The sequence below is a fragment of the Callorhinus ursinus genome, unplaced genomic scaffold (genome assembly GCF_003265705.2).
Source record: "Callorhinus ursinus isolate GAN/ISIS: 27379988/994484 unplaced genomic scaffold, GSC_fseal_2.0 scaffold41, whole genome shotgun sequence".
NCBI lineage: Eukaryota > Metazoa > Chordata > Mammalia > Carnivora > Otariidae > Callorhinus > Callorhinus ursinus.
Window position 1 is genome coordinate 10,559,294 of NW_027397103.1, and position 18,790 is coordinate 10,578,083.

At 44.6% G+C, this 18,790-nt stretch overlaps 2 protein-coding genes across 9 annotated transcripts in view; one reads left to right on the plus strand and one right to left on the minus strand.

Moving 5' to 3' along the window:
* IFT81 (intraflagellar transport 81) overlaps positions 1 to 18,790 on the minus strand; it is a 188,960-nt gene that overhangs the window by 133,070 nt on the left and 37,100 nt on the right. The window lies entirely within an intron of this gene.
* Positions 1 to 18,790, plus strand: part of P2RX7 (purinergic receptor P2X 7) — a 44,828-nt gene that overhangs the window by 10,708 nt on the left and 15,330 nt on the right. For all 3 annotated transcript variants that reach the window (XM_073881161.1, XM_025889748.2, XM_025889747.2), the window contains exons 2-8: positions 2,613 to 2,781; positions 3,951 to 4,019; positions 5,020 to 5,092; positions 6,157 to 6,253; positions 9,617 to 9,697; positions 10,337 to 10,466; positions 15,179 to 15,315. In XM_073881161.1, coding sequence (XP_073737262.1) covers positions 2,613 to 2,781; positions 3,951 to 4,019; positions 5,020 to 5,092; positions 6,157 to 6,253; positions 9,617 to 9,697; positions 10,337 to 10,466; positions 15,179 to 15,315 — 756 coding nt within the window. The remainder of the gene's footprint in view (positions 1 to 2,612; positions 2,782 to 3,950; positions 4,020 to 5,019; positions 5,093 to 6,156; positions 6,254 to 9,616; positions 9,698 to 10,336; positions 10,467 to 15,178; positions 15,316 to 18,790) is intronic.

An 18,790-nucleotide genomic window follows, 5' to 3' on the forward strand; every position in this document is an offset into this window, starting at 1 on the left:
AGGAAGAGTCAGGCTCTGCTGAGCTGTGCTTCCTGGCCTGAGGCCCTCTGAGGGCTCTCTCACCATGCTGGCACGGGCCCAGGGCCCCTGGAGGTGCCAATAAGAGAAAGCCCTTCATATTCAGAGTGTGCAGGTCCTCTTCATGGTGGGCACCTTCGTCTACACCTGTAGAGTCGGTGCTGTGTACAAGCCTCAGAGCTGCACAGCTGAGCTCATTCTCTGTCCTTCCCTCCTCCCCATCCCTCTACAGCCCCCCTCTGAGGCCAGACCTGCCTGTGAGTGCCCACTTTCCCTCACATTAGTCCTCTTCGACCTCCCCAGGCTCGGCAGCTTTCCACCCCACCAACTCTTTCTCCCCATCGTACAAGGGGTCAGTAAGCCCCCAACTCCTTCGTGCCCGTGCACCAGAGGGACCGGTGGGTTTTTGGTCTTCAGCATGCACAGAATTGTAGCTTCTTCGAGCTGCAAGTTCACAAGGATCAGGGAGCCAGGCAGCCATCCCCTTGTTCAGGGACTACACCAACGGCCAGAGGTGACATGGCTTGTCTGAGTCTTAGGGACAGTCGTTAGGGCAGGATACCATCAACTCTTTTCCTCTTTTTTTCCTTTGATGCAGCTCTTGTATGATAGGTTCATTATCATACAAAGGCAAGTTTTCTGACTTATGAGAGGGTTGGATTCCGTTACAGCTGATCTATAATATGTTGTGTGCCTGAAATGAGTATGACAGATTCAAATCGAGCTTCCCAAATGGTGGGCCAAACTAACCCAGTGTTATTCTGGGAGAATGTCGCCATGTCTGACTTGGGAACACTGCACAGACCATGTTCACATTGTTATGCTAGGCTGAAATACGCTGTTGAACAAGTATTATATTTGTCTATGGAACTGTATGTCATAGCTCCTTCTCATATATGCTGATTGGACCTAAAATCTGGATCTCTAGCTCCAAAGTCCTTCTTGATGAGATTTCTTTTTTTTTTATTTTCCTTAGGATTTTATTTTTGAGTAATCTCTACACCCAACATGGGGCTCAAACTCACAACCCCAAGATCCAGAACTGCACACACTCCACCACCAACTGAGCAGGCCAGGCACCCCTGATGAACTTGCTCTTTTAATGAATGGTATATAAATACTAAAATATATTGACAATAATATAGTAAACACCCATGTACCACCATCCAATTTAAGAAATAAAATATTATTAATCCAGTTTTAGCTCCCTGCAGACCCCGCCTGGATCCCACTCTCTTTCCTCTCCTCTTTTAAACACCATCCTGAATTTGGTATTTGTCATTCTGTGTTTGTTTTTATATTTCTACAACATATGTCTATAGCTAAAAAAACATTTTTTCCTTTTTTTATTGGGGTGAGATTCATATCACATGAAATAACCATTGTAAAGTGATCAAATCAGTGGCATTTAATAATACATTGTTGTACATCCACCACCTCTATCTAGTTCCAAAACATTTTCACCACTCCAAAGGGAAACCACACGCGTTCACAGTCACTGTGGCTCCCCAGCCCCGGGCACCCATCAGTCAACTCTGTTGCTGTGGATTTACCTATTCTGGATTATTTCACATAAATAGAATCATACAACATGTGACCTTTTGTATTTGTCTTCTTTTCCTTAGCATAATGTTTTTGAGGTTCCTACACAGCACAGCATGTCTCAGTACTTTATTCCTTTTTATAGCTGAGTAATATTTCATCACACAGGTAGACCACATTTTGTTTATCTGTTCGTCTACTGCTGAATATGTGGGCTGTGTCCGTCTTTAGGCTATTATGAATAGTGCTGCTATGAGCACGCATGGACAGGCATTTGTCTGAATGTAGAATGCAGTTTTGGATTTCTTTAAACTTTACATCATACTGTGGCATATAGGGTTAAGAGGTCTGGCTCTGGACTAGACAGTAGACCAACTGAGGACCTCAGTTCTGCCACTGACGGTCTGTGTTATCTTGGGCAATTTCCTTTACCTCTCAGCCCATTTTCTCATCTACAAAAGCGATGATAACAGTAACCATCTCCTATTGCTGTGAAGGTTAAACAGATGACGCATGAAGAGCACTTGGCATGTACTAAGTGCTCAATAAAGGGCAGCCGCTATTATCAATATTAATTATAAACCAGGTGGATGTTTCTGGAAAATAGGTGGCTGACCTGCTGGACACATCCTTAGGCGTTGATGTGTTTGCTCAGCCCCAGGACAAAACAGGTGGACCAATCTGGAGCGGGACTCTGGTATTTGAGAAGTTGCCCTGTAAATCAGGGTCTATATTTGGCAATATTGGAGACTCACATTGGGGGCAATCATTTCCATCACGTGGTGAGAGCTCATAGCGTGCCAGATACCGACGCTGAGGAGTTTGCACACATACCTTATTTCATCCTCACAACCACCTCTGACGTAGGTACGACAATTCCTCCCACTTTACAGATGAGGAAGATGAGTCACAGAGCAGGCAGGCAGGCTGCCCAAAGTCACCCAGAAAAGCCAGGATGTGCATGGAGGCAGCCTTCGGAACCTGCACCCAACACCACTACACTGCGCCTCCGTGGAGAAAACCACTGATGCTTTCCTGTGTCTGCCATTTAGCTTTGCTTTGATCGGTGACAAGCGGTACCAAAAGAAAGAGCCTCTTATCAGTTCCGTGCACACCAAGGTGAAAGGGATAGCAGAGGTGAAGGCGGAGATATTGGAGAATGGAATGAAGAAGATGGGGTCTGAGGTCTTTGACACTGCAGATTACACCTTCCCCTTGCAGGTGAGTTCTTGTCAGCAACTCCCAAGAACTCCTCCCTGGTCACTGTCACCAGGGCCCTGCCTCCCTCCCCTGGGACCCTGAGCCTCACGTCAGAAAAACACTGGCCCTATTTTAAAAAAAGCTCTGTGAAAATCCCAACTGAGAAAACCTAAAAATTGCAAAATTGGGTCAAATCCAGCAGCTCAAAGATGATTCTTTGCTTTATCGAGTCCTATGGGGTTTCTCAAAATAGCAGTGTGATCTGGTGCATTTAAAGCACGATTTGATTCACTCACAACTTGATATATACACAGCTTTTTAGAAGCAGGGCCATCAAGTCAGCAAGGTCTGCCTAGATCCAGAAGGACAAAGAACTTCCTGCCTAGACAGGGCTGGCCCTTCTAAATCGTTTGTGTGGAGTTTTATCAACAAAAATGTCTCCGGAAAAAAAACACTCACTCAGATATATTTTTAAACAAGGGAAAGGAAAGAGATGACAAAGACAGGAAGGCTGTGGATCACAGGGAGAGGCTATGTGACTGCTTAAATTTGCGAGAAGAGAAAATAAAAGTAGAATAGTCAAAAAGGAAAAAAGGAGACTCAAAGTCGGAATGAGAACACCAACGAACGGATAGGGAGGCTGGAGGGACAAAGGGACACTTTTAGAGCCTCTGGGAGCTGGGGTACTTTGCAAAACCATAAAACCCAGGCCACTATCTGTTTATTTCTATGGGGGGGCAGGCGGAGCTGGTTCAGCGAGATCTCCAGCTATTTCCTGGGTTGTGGGCTGCCTTTGGCCCTTTAATTAAAATCCTGGATAATCTGAACAGCATTCTGATGAAGCCAACACCCCACCGCCCCACCCCCACTCCCTAGGTCTCTTAAGTTTCAATTTAATGGGATTTTATTGTGTCCAAAAAATGACAAGGCTGCTTTTGAAGCTGGAATGGAAAACGAATACTCAATCAGTCTGAATGTCCCTCTGCTCTCCTTTGGCTCAGCAGGATGGCTCATCCAGCTTTGATATTAAGCCCTCAGCACAGTCCAAGTTTCTCCCAGACCTGATTTCTAGAGTGTAGTTTAGAAAGGTGGAAGGTTCGCCCCCAGGCACTGAGCAGGCTGGATTATTACGATTAAGTAGCTCTGCTCTCGAAGGCCTGGCATTTGCCTCCTCTCCTCTTTCTCTGCAGGGGAACTCCTTCTTCGTGATGACAAACTTTCTCAAGACAGAAGGCCAACAGCAGGGGTTATGTCCTGACGTAAGGAGGGGAACTGGAGTGGTCGGGCGGGTGAGAAGAGATGCTGGAGGGGGCACAGGTTAGAGGAAGATGATGGGCAGAGGCCATTTTCATACTACTTTCAGGCTCTGGTCCCCCTAAGACCAGCCATTAAACCTGCTCCCTAGAACACAGAAAGTCAAATGGGCCTCAACTAGTCATTGCATTTCTCTTTTCCTTCTTCTGTCCTCAGGCCTGAGGCCTAGCTGACCTCATTTTCTGAAGCCAGGAAAAAGTGCTGGCTGGCACCCCTTCCTTCCCATTTCCTGCTGAGCCTTCACGCTTCTGGTTTTGCCCAGTTCTGCAGCCAAGCGCTGCTTGGACCAGGCCCCCTGCTCTCCAGCCCGGGGGCCCTTCCCTGAAAGTGGTACCTGGCTGCCCTGGCATCTGCTTTTTAGAGTTTTATTTATTTTTATTTTTTATTGACATATAACTCATATGCCATAAAGTCCTCCATTTTGAAGTGGAGAAATGAGTGGGTTTTCGTATTTTCACGATGTGGTACCACTACCCCACTACCTAATTCTAGGACATTTTCATCACCCCAAGAATTAGTCCTGTACCCATGGGCAGTCACTCCCCATTCCCCCTCTCCCTCAGCCTCTGGCAAGCACTGATCTACTTTCTGTCCCTGTGGATTTGCCTGTTCTGGGTATTTCGTATCACTGAGATCATACGATATGTGGCATTTTGGGGCTGGCTTCTTCCACTCGGAATCACGTTTGGAATGGTCATCAGTGTTGTAGCAGGTGTCGGTGCATCCTTCCTTTTTATGGCCAGATCATATCCATTGTATGAATGCACTACGCTTTGTTTGTCCTGATGAATATTCGGGTTGTTTCTACTTGTTGACGACTGTGAATGGTGCTGCAGTGAACATTTGTGTACGAGTCTTGGTGTGGACAGACGGACGCATCTGCATTTCTGTATCTTAGCAGACACACCTTGCTTACTCCCCACTACCACGTCCTTCTCCCTGCAGTTTCCCACCCGAAGGACAATCTGTTCCTCTGACAGGGGTTGTAAAAAGGGATGGATGGACCCACAGAGCAAAGGTATGTTCTGTTTCTTTTCGGGATCCTGGGGGGCGGGTGGTCTGGTATCTTGGTGACATTCACAATGTCCTAAAGTTCAAATCTTTAGCCTCTGGCTCTCAGCTGCCTTCCTCCACCCTCACCAGGCCGTGGGAGAGCCTGTGTCTGTCCCGAGCCTCTGCTCTGTCCCCAGAGGACGGGCTACTGACTAGCAATGTGATCTGATTCCCCAGTGAGGGCAGCTCCTGAAGACCCCCAGAATTAGCATCTTCAGGGCTCTCATTGACAGGAAAATCCAATGGCCCACAGTGTCATCTGTGTATGCTGAGCTTTCTCCCTCGAATTTGCCCAAAGGTTGAGAAGTATGAACTGTAGCCCCAGGGCGCCTGGGGATGGTACCACTATTAACCTACAGAATTTCTGTATCTCTTGTTTTAACTTAAAGACGCACGTGACAATAAAAAAAAAAAATGACCACAAAAAAGATAAAACCATGGATGGCTATAACACACACATACACAAAAAAGGCCTACGGTTGTTACATTCTGTACCATAAGACGTGTGTGTTTGAGTTGGTATAGAGACCATTCAAACATGTCTTACTATTTAACTTGCCCCCTCGGGAATCTGCTAGTGACACTAACACTCCAGGAAGATGTGTCATGTTCATTCTCTGGCTTTGCACATCCCCGGTCCGTGCTGTACACCCCTAAGGGACTCCAGTGCCCGCCCACTTAGAAGCCATGTTCTAGTCCAGGTGTACCAGGTGAGAGAACACCCCCTGCTCAGCTCCTCTCTCAGCATTTTTCTTGCAAAGAAACCAAAATAAACCAACAGCATCCACGGTCTCTCTGTCTTCTCTCTGAATCTTTTTTTTAAAAAAGCTTACCGTCCGATGTGTTCTTTGCTTGGGTTGCCTTATGTAAGTTTGTGGTTCGAATGGGGTTTCATGGAAGCTGAAACTGCTTGGGTTGAAAAGCATAAATAAATAGTCTCTTGCTTGGGTTGAGTTTATGACGCGCCCACGGTTTTCACACCTGTGCTTCTCTGGCCCCTTGACCCCCCTCCCCCCCCGCCACCACCAGGGATCCAGACCGGAAGGTGTGTAGTGTATAAAGAGAGGCTGAAGACCTGCGAAGTCTCTGCCTGGTGTCCCATTGAGGAGGTGGAAAAGGCTCCCCGGTGAGCTGCGGTGGGGGGAGGGGAGGAGATGGGGTGGCCCTGACCAGTGAGCAGATGAAAAGTCTTGAAAAGACCTGAAAAGTCCTCCCTCTTACCCCTCCATCCCAGGCACACCAGTGGTCTCTGAGAAGGCCATGCTAATTGTTAAAATATTGCAATAATTCTGTACTGGCTGGTATATAACTACTACCCTGAGCACCCTTGGGTGGCCCTGGGCCCCTGGCTGTCCCAGCACCTTACAGAGCATCTCTGGGAGCCCTCCTCTAGCACTACAGCAGGTCCCATTCTGACTGGCTGGTGTCCATACTGAGCGATTAAGGATGGGAAGGTGGCAGGAAGGGAGTGAGGAAAGGAAAAAGGAAGAAAGGGGAAGGGAAGGGAAGGGGAGAGGAAGGAGAGGGAAGGAGGGAGGGAGGGAGGGAGAGAAGAGAAGTTTTCTTAAATTAAGTAGTCACAGTGACATACAGATTTGTTGATCCCCTATATTGATCCTTCTCTTTAATACACAATGTCAGGCTCAGAAAGCAGAACTTGATGTTAAATCTCAGAAATCACAGGGATTGGTACATTACAGCAGAAGAATAGAGAGACCTGGATTCAAATTCTGACTCTAACACTTCCTCACTGTGTGACCTTGAGCAAGTGGCTTAACCTCTCTGAGCTTCATTTTCCTTATTTGTAAAACGAGGATAATAGTTGCCCCCACCTGGCAGGCTGTTGTGAGAATTAAGTGAGATGACACTTGTACCTCAAAAGCAAAGTGAGCCCCGTGCCTAGTTTACAGTAAGTGCTGAATAATGCACACATGCGCGCACACACACATGTGCACATAGACACACACCCAAAAACAATCTCCCCCTAGAAGTGTGGTGGTTCTAGACCAGCACTGTCCAATGGAACTTTCTGCAATGATAAAAATGTTCTGTACCTGCATTGTCCAATACGGTAGCCACTAGGTACAGTGGCCATTGGGCACTTTAAAATGTGGCTACTGCAACTGAGCAACTGAATTTTTAATTTAATTTAAATTCAGTTTTAATAGCCACACATGCCTAGGGAATACTATACGGGAGAACACAGCTCTAGATGAATGTGACTCAAAACCACACCATCAGCATCTTTGGGGCAAAGAGAAGATTGTCCCAAGCTGACTTTTTAGAAGGTCCAGGCAAAGGTTTCCCATGTCAGGGTGGGAAGCACTCGGCAGGGTCAGCCTGTCCAGCCCTCAATCATTAATGGTACCACCCAGGTTTATTTCTAGGTCAGAGAAGTTTCTTTTTCACAGGAAGAATTGCCCAGGGCTTGAGTGAGCTATCGGCTAACACTCAAGTAGTCCCTGGTTCAAGGAAAGAGCCCTCTTGATTACCTGTAGTTTTCAGTTGCTAATTTATTCATCAGATAAATACTGGGCATCTCCAATGTGCAGGTTCTTGGACTGCAATTTTACATGACCTTGGGCAAGCAACCCCCTGAACTTCAGTTTCCTCATATTTTATGCAAAGGGATTACTAAAATGATTCATTTAATCATTCAGTCAACACATCCAATACCACGTAGGAGGTATTAGATATTAATTTTACATGTAACTATGCACAAGAGACTGTGCTAAAAATACAAGCAGACCCAGATAGTGAGAAGGTCCCGAGCCTCTTGCAGGCTAATCAGAGGTAAGACGTGCACAGAGAACTACAGTTCAAGGCAGAAAGTTAAGAGTGTCATAAGAGAGGAAGAAAGGACTTTGATCCTTCAAGTTTCAAGTCCTCTTATTCTTAGAATGTTGCCCAGGAAGCATGGGATTTAGGATGTTCTAAGGGTAAACAGTCTGGCATGTCATAGGCATTTGTTGTAAATAAGATTTTTTATGCAAATGTCAGAAATACAACTTAAACTGGCTTCAGGAAAAAAGACAATGTTATTATTTTTTTTAATTCCTGTAAATGAGGAGTCCAGAAGTACTAGCTTCAGGAAAGGCTTGATCCAGGCCTCAAATAAAAATGATGTCATTAAGATTCTTTTTCTTTCTGTCTTTTCCAACCCCCACCCCCCACCCGAGTTATTCTTTCTTCCATTTTGGTTTTCCTCACACTGTGGTCCAGGGAACTCCGGGTTTACACTGTCTTTACTACTAGCAATCCTAAAGAAAAATGAGTTTTTCTTTTTCCAGTATTTCCTACAAAAACGCTAGAATGTTTTCATTGGCCTAAGTCACATAACAATCATGAACCAATCACTATAGCCAAGAGGATTGGGTTATTCTGTTTAGCCAGCTCTGGGTCACTTGCCCATCCTGGGAGCTGTAAGGATGGGCAGGAGATGGACTCCTCCCCACCCAACCCTCTGGGCTGAGTGGAAGAGACCTGGCTATCCCAAAGGGAGAAAACTGAGGTGGTTCTAACAGAGGGGAAATGGATGCTGGGCAGGCAAAAACTATAGTGTTCTCTATAGTTATATCCTAAATAGAGGCAAAGCTGGGCTCTGGCAATTTTGGAATAAAAAGTAGATCATCTTGGTGCCCCCTTCCAAATACCTCCATCCTTTCCTGGTGCTACTCCCCTTATATATATCTGCCACCCACTCAGGCCTGCCAACAATAAGGTACCAGCTGTATCTCTTTATCCACAGCCAATTCTCTCCATCTTTAGCAGACTGTCAACTACCTAAGGACAAAAACCTTGACTGCCTTGTTCATCACTATATTCCCAATGCCTAGCCCCATGCCCAGCAGAATAAATAAATATCTGTCAAATGAATGAATCTATGGGTTGTCGGTGGACCTTCCTAAAGTCTAGGATTTGAGCTCCTCTAACTCATGGAGAATTTATGCTCCTCAGAGCCTATCAACCTATGACTAATAGAGCCTACTATATGTGTGGCCCTGTGCTAAAGGCCATGGATGCCAAGATAAGAAAAATCCAAGTCTACTGGGAAAGACACAAACAGAGGTGTGCTGGAGCTGGCTTATACTGACTCTGAGCCAATTATGCTCATCCCTTCCCAACTCCAAGCTCAGTGATACCCACTAATGGCTTGAGATCAGCCATGGTGGGGGTACTTATACCACAGTAATCAGTAAATGCTATAGATCAGAGCTTTTCTTCCCCACTGGGGGAAAGAAATGTTAAACATTTACCAACACATCATCACACATACCTAAACATACAATTACATCAGAGTGTGAGAAGGGTTATAGTAAATGCCATGGGGTCTCAGGAAGAAAGAAATTCTTACTCTTTTTTAGATTTTTAGGAAGGTTTTGCCCCCTTAGACTACATTTCTCTTCACTCATTGCAATGACCCGCGCTAGAAGCCAGAAGCCTGTGGTCCCACTGGCCCACTGATCCCCATTTCGAATCTCTCTCTCAGGCCCGCGCTCTTGAAGAGTGCCGAAAACTTCACTGTGCTCGTCAAGAATAACATTGACTTCCCTGGCCACAACTACACCACGTAAGTGCCTAGAATGTCTAGCCATTAGCTATCTGCTGCTGTGTAATGCATTAGCCAAAATTTAGAAGCTTAACAGCCCACGTTTATTATCTCATACAGTTTCTGTGGGTGAGGAATGTGGGAAAGACTTTGCTGGATGGTTTGATTCAGGGTCTCTCGGGTTGCAGTCAGGCTGTCAGTGGGGACTGCAGTCATCTCTGGCTTGACTGGGGCTAGAATCCTCTTCCAAGCTCACTCACCTGGTTGTCAGCAGGAGGTTCAGTTCCTCACCATATGGACCATCCCTTGGACTGCCTGAGCGTCCTTTAGGAATGGTGTCTGGCTTCCCCCAGGGCAAGTGATCCGAGAGGGACAGACAGCAAGCCACCAATACAGTAAACAAGATGGAAGTCACAGGTTTTTATGACTTAAGCTCGGAAGTGACACACCATCACTTCTGCCACATGCTAGTGGTCACAGACCAACCCAGCACGGGATGGGAGGGGACTACACAAGGGTGTGAATCCCAGGGGCTGAGGATCCCCGGGGCCCCTCATGGAACCCAGCTACCAACTGGCTCATTGCATGAAAGAAATAGGTCTCAGTTTTCAAAAACATGTTTGTTTGTTTGTTTGTTTGTTTGTTTCTCGTTGCATGCAGGAGAAACATCTTGCCAGGTGTAAACATCACCTGTACCTTTCACAAGACTCAGAATCCACAGTGTCCCATTTTCCGACTAGGAGATATCTTCCAAGAAACAGGAGATAATTTTTCAGATGTGGCAATTCAGGTTGGTGGTATCTTTGGATGGCGAGGGTGTGATTCGGGGGGGTGGAAGATGTCAAATAGCCAAGAGGCCAGGCCCCTGGGTCTTAGTTACAGGGCTCCATCTATTGAGCATTCAGTAAATCCCTGGTCGGTGCCAAGGTCTTTCCCTGCATTATTACCCCACCTAATCCAACAACAACCCTGTGAGTCACATCCCTGAAGCAGTAGTTCCTGAGACTAGGTTGTAATAACCCACCACGATCTCAGCAGCTTAAAACAACACGCCAGAGGTCTGGAGTCCTTGAGTCAGAAGTCCAAAATCAGTTTCACTGGACCAAAATCAAGATATCAGTGGGGCCACGAACCCTCCAGAGGCCCCACAGGAGAATCCATTTCCTGGCCTTTTTCACCTTCTAGAGCTAGAAGCTTGTAGCCCCTTCTCCCAGATTCGAAGCCAGCTGCATAGTATCTTGCGTCAGTGGTCACATTGACTTATTCTGTGCCAAGTCTCCCTCTGCCTCCCTCTTATAAAGATACTGGTCTTTTTCAGAGAGAGCATTTATAAAAGGAAACATGTAGGGCCCATCTGGATAACCCAGGATAATCTCCCCATTAAGTTCATCACATCTGCAGTCTCTTTTGCCATATAAGATAATATATCTGAAGATTCCGAGGGTTGGGACCTGGGATTAGGAATACCTTTGGGAGTCATTATTCAGACCACCACACTTGGATTTGTCAGGATTCTTCCAGTTGCACCTTACGGACATCCAACTCAAATAATGTAAGCGAAGAATAAATTAAAAAGCATTTTGGGGGCAAAAGGAAACCAAACTCAACCGGCTTAAGCGGAAAAAAAAGAACCATGTATTATTAACTCATGTAAAGACACCAGGGGAAATGGACTTTCTAGTACACCCAAGGCACTTCCATACCTCGGGAGTTCTCTTTTCCTTTCTTTTTTTAAAAGATTGTATTTATTTGTTTGTTTTAAAGAGGGAGCACCCCACCTTGGGAGTTTTCTTCCGCTTGTCCCCTCTGCCTGGAACAGTCTTGCCCCACACATAGCATTAGCTGTCTCCCTCACATTCTGCCAATCTTTGCTCAAATATAAGCTCAGTGAAGCTTTCCCTTACTACTACCTTTAAAAAATGACAATTTCAGGGCACGTGCATGGCTCAGTTGGTTAAGCGTCAGACTCTTGATTTCAGCGCAGGTCATGATCTCAGGGTTGTGAGATCGAGCCCCGCCTCAGGCTCTACACTGGGCATAGAGCCTACTTAAGATTCTCTCTCCCGGGCGCCTGGGTGGCTCAGATGGTTAAGTGTCTGCCTTCGGCTCAGGTCATGATGGGATCGAGTCCCGCATCGGGCTCCTGCTCAGTGGGGAGCCTGCTTCTCCCTCTGCTTCTCTCTCTCTCTGTCTCTCATGAATAAATAAATAAAATCTTTAAAAAAAAAAAAAAAAACAAAGATTCTCTCTCCCTCCCCACTCTCTGAAAAAAATTTTAAAATGACAATTTCAATCTCTACCCCTTATCCCAGCATGCTCTATGGCCCTTGCCAGGTTTATTTTTATCCCTGGCACCTAGCACTATCTGACATAGTATATATTTTGTATATCCATTTGTTTGTTGTCTGTCTTCCCTGACTAGAAGTTTCATGAGGGCAGGCGTCTTTGGAATCTTTTGTTAATTTTTGTATAATGCTTAGCATAATGGACACTCAATAAATATTTATTGACTGAATGAAGCATGCGATAGCAGTAGGCATGGCTGCATCCAGGAACTCAAGTGATGTCTTTAGGAATCTGACTCCCTTCATCTCTTTGCTGCTTCCTTAATGATGATGTCATTTGTAGGCAGACTGTCCACATGTCAAGGCAAAGCCACCAAAGTCCTAGGACTGTGTTGTCTGATATGGGAGCCACTAGTCACATGAAGCTATTTAAACTTATATTAATTGAAATGAAATGAAATATTTATTTCCTTTGTCATACTAGCCACATTTCAAGCACTTAATAGCCACATGTGGCCAGTGACTACTTTATTGCACAGCATGAATATAGAATATTTCCATCACTGCAGAAGATTCTGTTGGACAATGCTGCTGTGGACTGTCACAATCTCTGGCTAGTGGTCCCAACCAATAGAGGCCCTCTTTTTTATGGTTCTGGCAAAATGTCTCAGAGAAGACTCTGATTGGGTCTATCTTGGGCCACATACCTATTCCTGAACCAGTCGTCAGGTCCTTACTGGCCAGGCCTAGACCATCTTGCCATTCTGGGAGCTGGGAGAGGGGACAGTTCCATTTAAACCACTCAGCTGGGATAGACATTTCCCAAAGAAAATTCCAGGCATTTTCACCCAGGAGAACTGGATGCTAAATAACAGAAACATCAGATATTCACAAAAATACACAGAGTGCTTGGCTTCATGCCAATAAATGACGATTGTGATTAGTCTGTATTTCCCCTTTCTCCAAGTCAGCGTCTGCTTGCTACTCATCTTTTTATCCCTAGCATCTAGCATACTGTCTTGAAATACCATCTTTCATCGATTCAAAGACATACTTTTTTCACATTTTAATCTTTCTGAAATCAGAAAGTGCTTTCGATGAGGGAATTTCAGTTTAATTGACAGCATTTCCTTCGGAGAAGAGAAAAAGAAAATTACTTGTCTGATAAGCAATGGTGTCTAAGAATCAGTGAAATAAGATAGTGCTCAAAACATGTTTGTAGGAAGAAAGAAGTACCAAGTAGAGGTAAGAGATTAAGAGATTCCTTAGAAGTTCAGAGAAGAGAAAGATCACCTTGAATTGAGGAGGAGGGGTGACTGAATGCATAAGGAAGGTTGTAAGTTGGAGGATGATGAGGATTTAGCTAGAGAGATGGTAGGAGAAATATTTCAATGAGAAAAGACAAGGGGTGAGACCTAAAAGTTCAAGTGTACCCAGCAATTCCACTCCTAAGTGTATACTCAAGAGAAATGAACCACATGTCCACACAAAAACTCACCCATTGTAAGTGTTCACAGCAGCGTTATTCATAATAGCCAAAAGGTGGAGACAATCCAAATGTCTATCAAAGGATAAATAGATACACCAAATGTAGTCTATCCACACAATGGAATATTCTTCCACCATAAAATGGAATGAAGTACTGATATGGGCTACAATATGGGTGAACTTTAAAAATATTATGGTAGGAGCGCCTGGGTGGCTCAGTTGGTTAAGCAACTGCCTTCGGCTCAGGTCATGATCCTGGAGTCCCGGGATCGAGTCCCGCTTCGGGCTCCCTGCTCAGCGAGGAGCCTGTTTCTCCCCCTAACTCTCCCCCCTCTCATGTACTCTCTCTCTCTCTCTCTCTCATTCTCACTCTCTCAAATAAATAAATCTTTAAAAAATAAATAAATAAAAATATTATGGGAAGGGGCGCCTGGTGGCTCATTCAGTTAAGCATCCGACTCTTGATTTTGGCTCAGGTCCTGATCTCAGAGTCCTGGGATTGAGCCCCACGTCGGGCTCTGTGCTCAGCACAGAGTCTTCTTGTCCCTCTCCCTCTGCTCCTCCTCTGGCTCTCTCTCTCAGATAAATAAATTAAAAATATATATATATTATGGGGACGCCTAGGTGGCTCAGTCGTTAAGTGTCTGCCTTCGGCTCAGGTCATGATCCCAGGGTCCTGGGATGGAGCCCCTCATCGGGCTTTGTGCTTGGTGGGAAGCCTGCTTCTCCCTCTCCCACTTCTCCTTCCTGTGTTCCTTCCCTCGCTTTGTCTCTCTCTGTCAAATAAATAAATAAAATCTTAAAAATATATATATTATGCTAAGTGGGAGCACCTGGGTGGCTCAGTCAGCTAGGTGTCCTACTACTGATATCGGCTCAGGTCTTGATCTCAGGGTTGTGAGTTCAGGCCCACACTGGGCTCCACGCTGGGCATGGAGCCTACTTAAAAAAATAACTAACTAAAAATAAAAATAAAAATATTATGCTAAGTAAAAGAAGTCCATCACAAAAGATCACATATTATATTATTTCATTCACAGGAAAGAAAGTTCAGAATAAGGAACTCTATAGAGACAGAAAGTAAATTGGTGGTTGCTTAGGGCTGAGAGGAGGGGTGGAAAGGGGCATTGACTAAAAGTTTAGGGGGTTTGTTTGAGGCAATGAAACTGCTGTAAAATTTATTATGGCGACAGTCACACGTATATGTGAATATACTAAAACCTGTTGAATTACACACTTTTATACACTTGTACCAATTGTATGTGAACTATATCTTAATAAAGCTGTTTAAAAAAAATAAAAATGCCAATTGTGTTTAGGGGAAAGTGTAGACAGTGTGAAATAAGAGCTTTCTCCAGAGGAGTGTTGGGAGGTAAAGCAGAAAAGATATGTGATGGGGTTCCCTGAATTCCAGTGTAACAAGCTTCAACTTAATCTTTAATGGGGGGGGTCATTCAAGGTGTTAGATTATGGAAGAGATTTACTGAAAGTTGTATTTTTAGGAAAATAAATCTAAGGGTGTGTCCAGATGGGAGGAGGAGCAGGGAAATGCGTTTGCAGCCACTTGTGTGTGTTAGATGGGACTGCACTCGTGGCTCTGAAACGTCAATCTGTGTTTCCCTCTAAAAAGAAAACCTTCCCTTAGTTATCAACCCTGTGCAGGGAGAGGTCTGGCAGCTGCGTCCCATGTGCAGCAGGACTTAGAGACTGTGTCTCCTTTCTTCCCCAGGGAGGGATCATGGGCATTGAGATCTACTGGGACTGCAACTTGGATGGTTGGTTCCATCACTGTCGTCCAAAATACAGTTTCCGTCGCCTTGATGACAAAACCACCAATGAGTCCTTGTACCCTGGCTACAACTTCAGGTAACAGCGCCCAGAAACCTCCAGGCCCCGCTGAATTGCATCCCCAGCAGTCAGTGAGAATTAATTTTGGTTCCCAAGGCAAGAAGGTGAATGCAAAAAGCTTCCTCTAAGAACCAGGGGTGACTGGATTTTTGTATGAATTTTTTTCTTTTTAATTATTAAAGTGATACACACTCTGTAAAACAGAAACAAAATTGGGGAGGCAGAGAAGAGCAGACAGAGGAGGATATAAATCACCCATAATTCCTCAACCCTGAGATAATCAAAGAAACTGGTGAATTTTCCTTCCTTTAACCAATTCTTTCATGAGGCTTCTATGAGAGCAGATCACACTTATAACCTGGTATTCTGCATTTGTGTGTTTGTTTTGCCATTCCCTGGGTCACTCAGAATTCCTTGTGGAATCATAACGTGATGGTTATGATTCGTTATTGATTCACATTAATGATTAATGGTTCACGTTAATGATTCCACCGTGCAAGCATAATGATAACAAGACGCACAACTGAGGGTGGGTCTTTTATACACCAGGCCCTCGACGGCATCACCTCTCCACCTCACATCAACCCTGGAAGGTGGATATTTGTGTTCTCAGGTAGAGCCAAGAAAGGTGAAATGATTTGCCCAGGACCCACAGCTAACAGCTCCATAAGCCTAACTAACCTAGGTCACTCTGACCCCCAAACCCACACACTTTTCCTTCCATCGAGTGGTTTTCTTGCCCATTCCTCCATTACCGGACATTTGGGGTGCCTCTAGTTTTTCTATTACAAATAATTCTACACTGCACATTTTGTACATAAATCTTTGAATTCCAGATTGTTTCCTTAGGATAAATTTCTGGAAGTAGAATTACTGGATCAAAGGTGACTAACATTTTATCATATGCTTTCAGGTTTTTAATTTTTTTCCTATGCCTGTATTTTTCATTTCTCAGGTTTATATTCAGTTCTTTCTCAGAGCCATCTATTACTGTTTCAGCGAGGTCCATTCTGACCTTATGGACCCTATTCCTTCTGGCAGTTCTACTGTGTAACCCCTTTCACCCTGACCCATTATCTGTAGTAACTTGAGTGGGATTTCTTCTTCGGAGGCTTTGAAGTATTTGTTGGTGAGTTTCAGCAGGAAAGGTCTTGTGCAAAGTTCTGTGTGTGCTGTGGGATGCGGAGGCATTCTTCTGGGGTGATTATGTAATTTTCTAGTCTGCAGGACTGTATGGCATCTATCAATTATCAATCAGTTTTTGGTTTAATTTCTGGGCACTGAATGTCTTCACTCTGCTGAAAGTACCCTATCCCTCCTCCCTCCCTGGGTAGGGCTCCTGCAGCCTCAGCTCCCTTACCCTTCTAGGGTAAGACTCGAGCTCCTCAGATAGCAGATCTGGTTGGGGTACTCCTAGGGGACAGATTCCAGACTCCAGACATGGCTCCCACTCCCCACTCATCTCTAGCACCTAGAAAATGTCTTTCCTTGTTTTGAGCTCAGTAATACATTGGTATGACTTTAAAAAATATATTTTATCTTGCATTTCTTTGTATGCGGTGGGAGGTGGTGGGCATCCTGTACTGGCCCTCAGGCTGCCACCCTGACTGGAAGTCTTTTTGGTAAGAACATATTTAAGACTCCTGACGCCACCCTGCTGCCCCACTGCAGTCTCATCTGACTTGTAAGGTTCTTTGTTTGTAGTGCACCTTGTATGCTTCTTACTCCTGGACTTCAACCCTTTAAGAGCTGACTAGACTCCCGGTTCATTTTCACCACTGAAACTGGCTGGTACTGATTTGGGGCTGACCTACTCCACTCTTGTTTTGACCCTCTGCACAGTTCACGCCTCTGCTTCTGACTTCTCCCCGGTAGTGATCCTGTGTCATCCTAACTTCATTTCCATGTTACCTCCTATGTCTGGATCATTTCTTCAGCCTGTTGCTACAACTCTGCCCCAGCACTGACTTGGTCCTTAAGTTTGAGGTTCCATGACCTCTCATTGCTTACAGGTACCAGGCAGGTTTCGGTGATTGTTATTATGGCTGATCCTTTTGTGCCATTTGGTTCCAGACACAAAGTAGGCTTATCCTATTCCCTTTTCAAAAAAAGTTGCCAACTACATCCCTAGAATAATGGCTATACAATCATTTTGCCTATGAAGCCAGTAGGAAATTGATATTGGTGCTCCTTATTTATTCGTCCATCAAATATATAGCAATGAAAAAAAATATTGTTGTGCCAATGGGTATATATTGGTAAACAAAATGGACAAAGTTACTACTTGGCTTATATTCTAGTAGGACATGAATATAAGTCATTATAACATATAAGACAAGAATATAAGTAAATTAAGAACTCCAATAAGGCAACATCGTTAGTCATCAGGGAAATGTAAATTTAAACCACAATGAGAAACACCTACGTATACCCCCCAGAATAGGTAAAAATTTTTAAAAGGCTGGCAGTTCCAAATGCTGACAAGGTGGAAAAGCAACTGGAACTCTCCTAGTTCCCTGGTGGGAGTGTAAGATGGTACAACCACATTAGAGAACCATTAGGAAGTTTCTTATAAAGTTAAACATACATCTATCCTCTAATCCAGAAACCCCACTCTTAAAACACAGGTCCACACAAAGATTTGTACATGAATGTTCACAAGAGCCTTCATCATCATTACCAAAACCCAGAAACAACCTAAATGTCCAACAGGTGATCGGAGAAATAAAATGGGGTATATTTATATAATAAAGCACTAGTTAGTATAAATGAAGAAGGAACAAACTACTTGCACAAGCAACAACATAGAGGAGTCCCACCAACATTATGTTGAGTGAAAGGAGCTAGATCGAAACGAGCCATACTGTATGATGCCGTTTATATGAAGTACGAGAACAGGCAAAACAACTTTTCTATGATAACAAAAGGCAACAGTGGGTGCTGCTCTGGAGAGTGGGGGATGGGGGAGGCCAAATAGGAACTGATTGGAAAGGAGACCAGGAGAGTTTTCTGAGGCAATGGAATGTTCTAGATCTTGATAGGGGTAAAGCTATACAGTGTATTCATTTGTCAAAACTCATTGAACTCAACTCTTAGGACTTGTGTGCCTTATTATATGTAAACTATACCTCAATAGAGCAAACAACTCCAATAAGACCATTTTAGATGATGATAAATGCTGGGAAGAAAATCAAACAAGATACTGTACTGCAGGGTTGGGGCAGAGCAGAGGGGTAGAAGTGGGGGAAGTGACCAGAGAAGGCCTCTCCAAGCACAGGATAGGACCCCTGCAGATATCGTGTGCTTTCCTAGTTAGGAAGAGAAACTGCATAGACAGGAGCTCATGTTAGGGGGATCACCTTGCAAAACTTTGTAGCCTCTCTGAATACCTTTAGCATTAACAGTGTAGACCAGTGTTTCTCAAAGTGCAATGCCCAGCATCAGCAACACGTGTTGGGAACGTGTTAGAAATGCACATTCGCAGGCTCTGCCC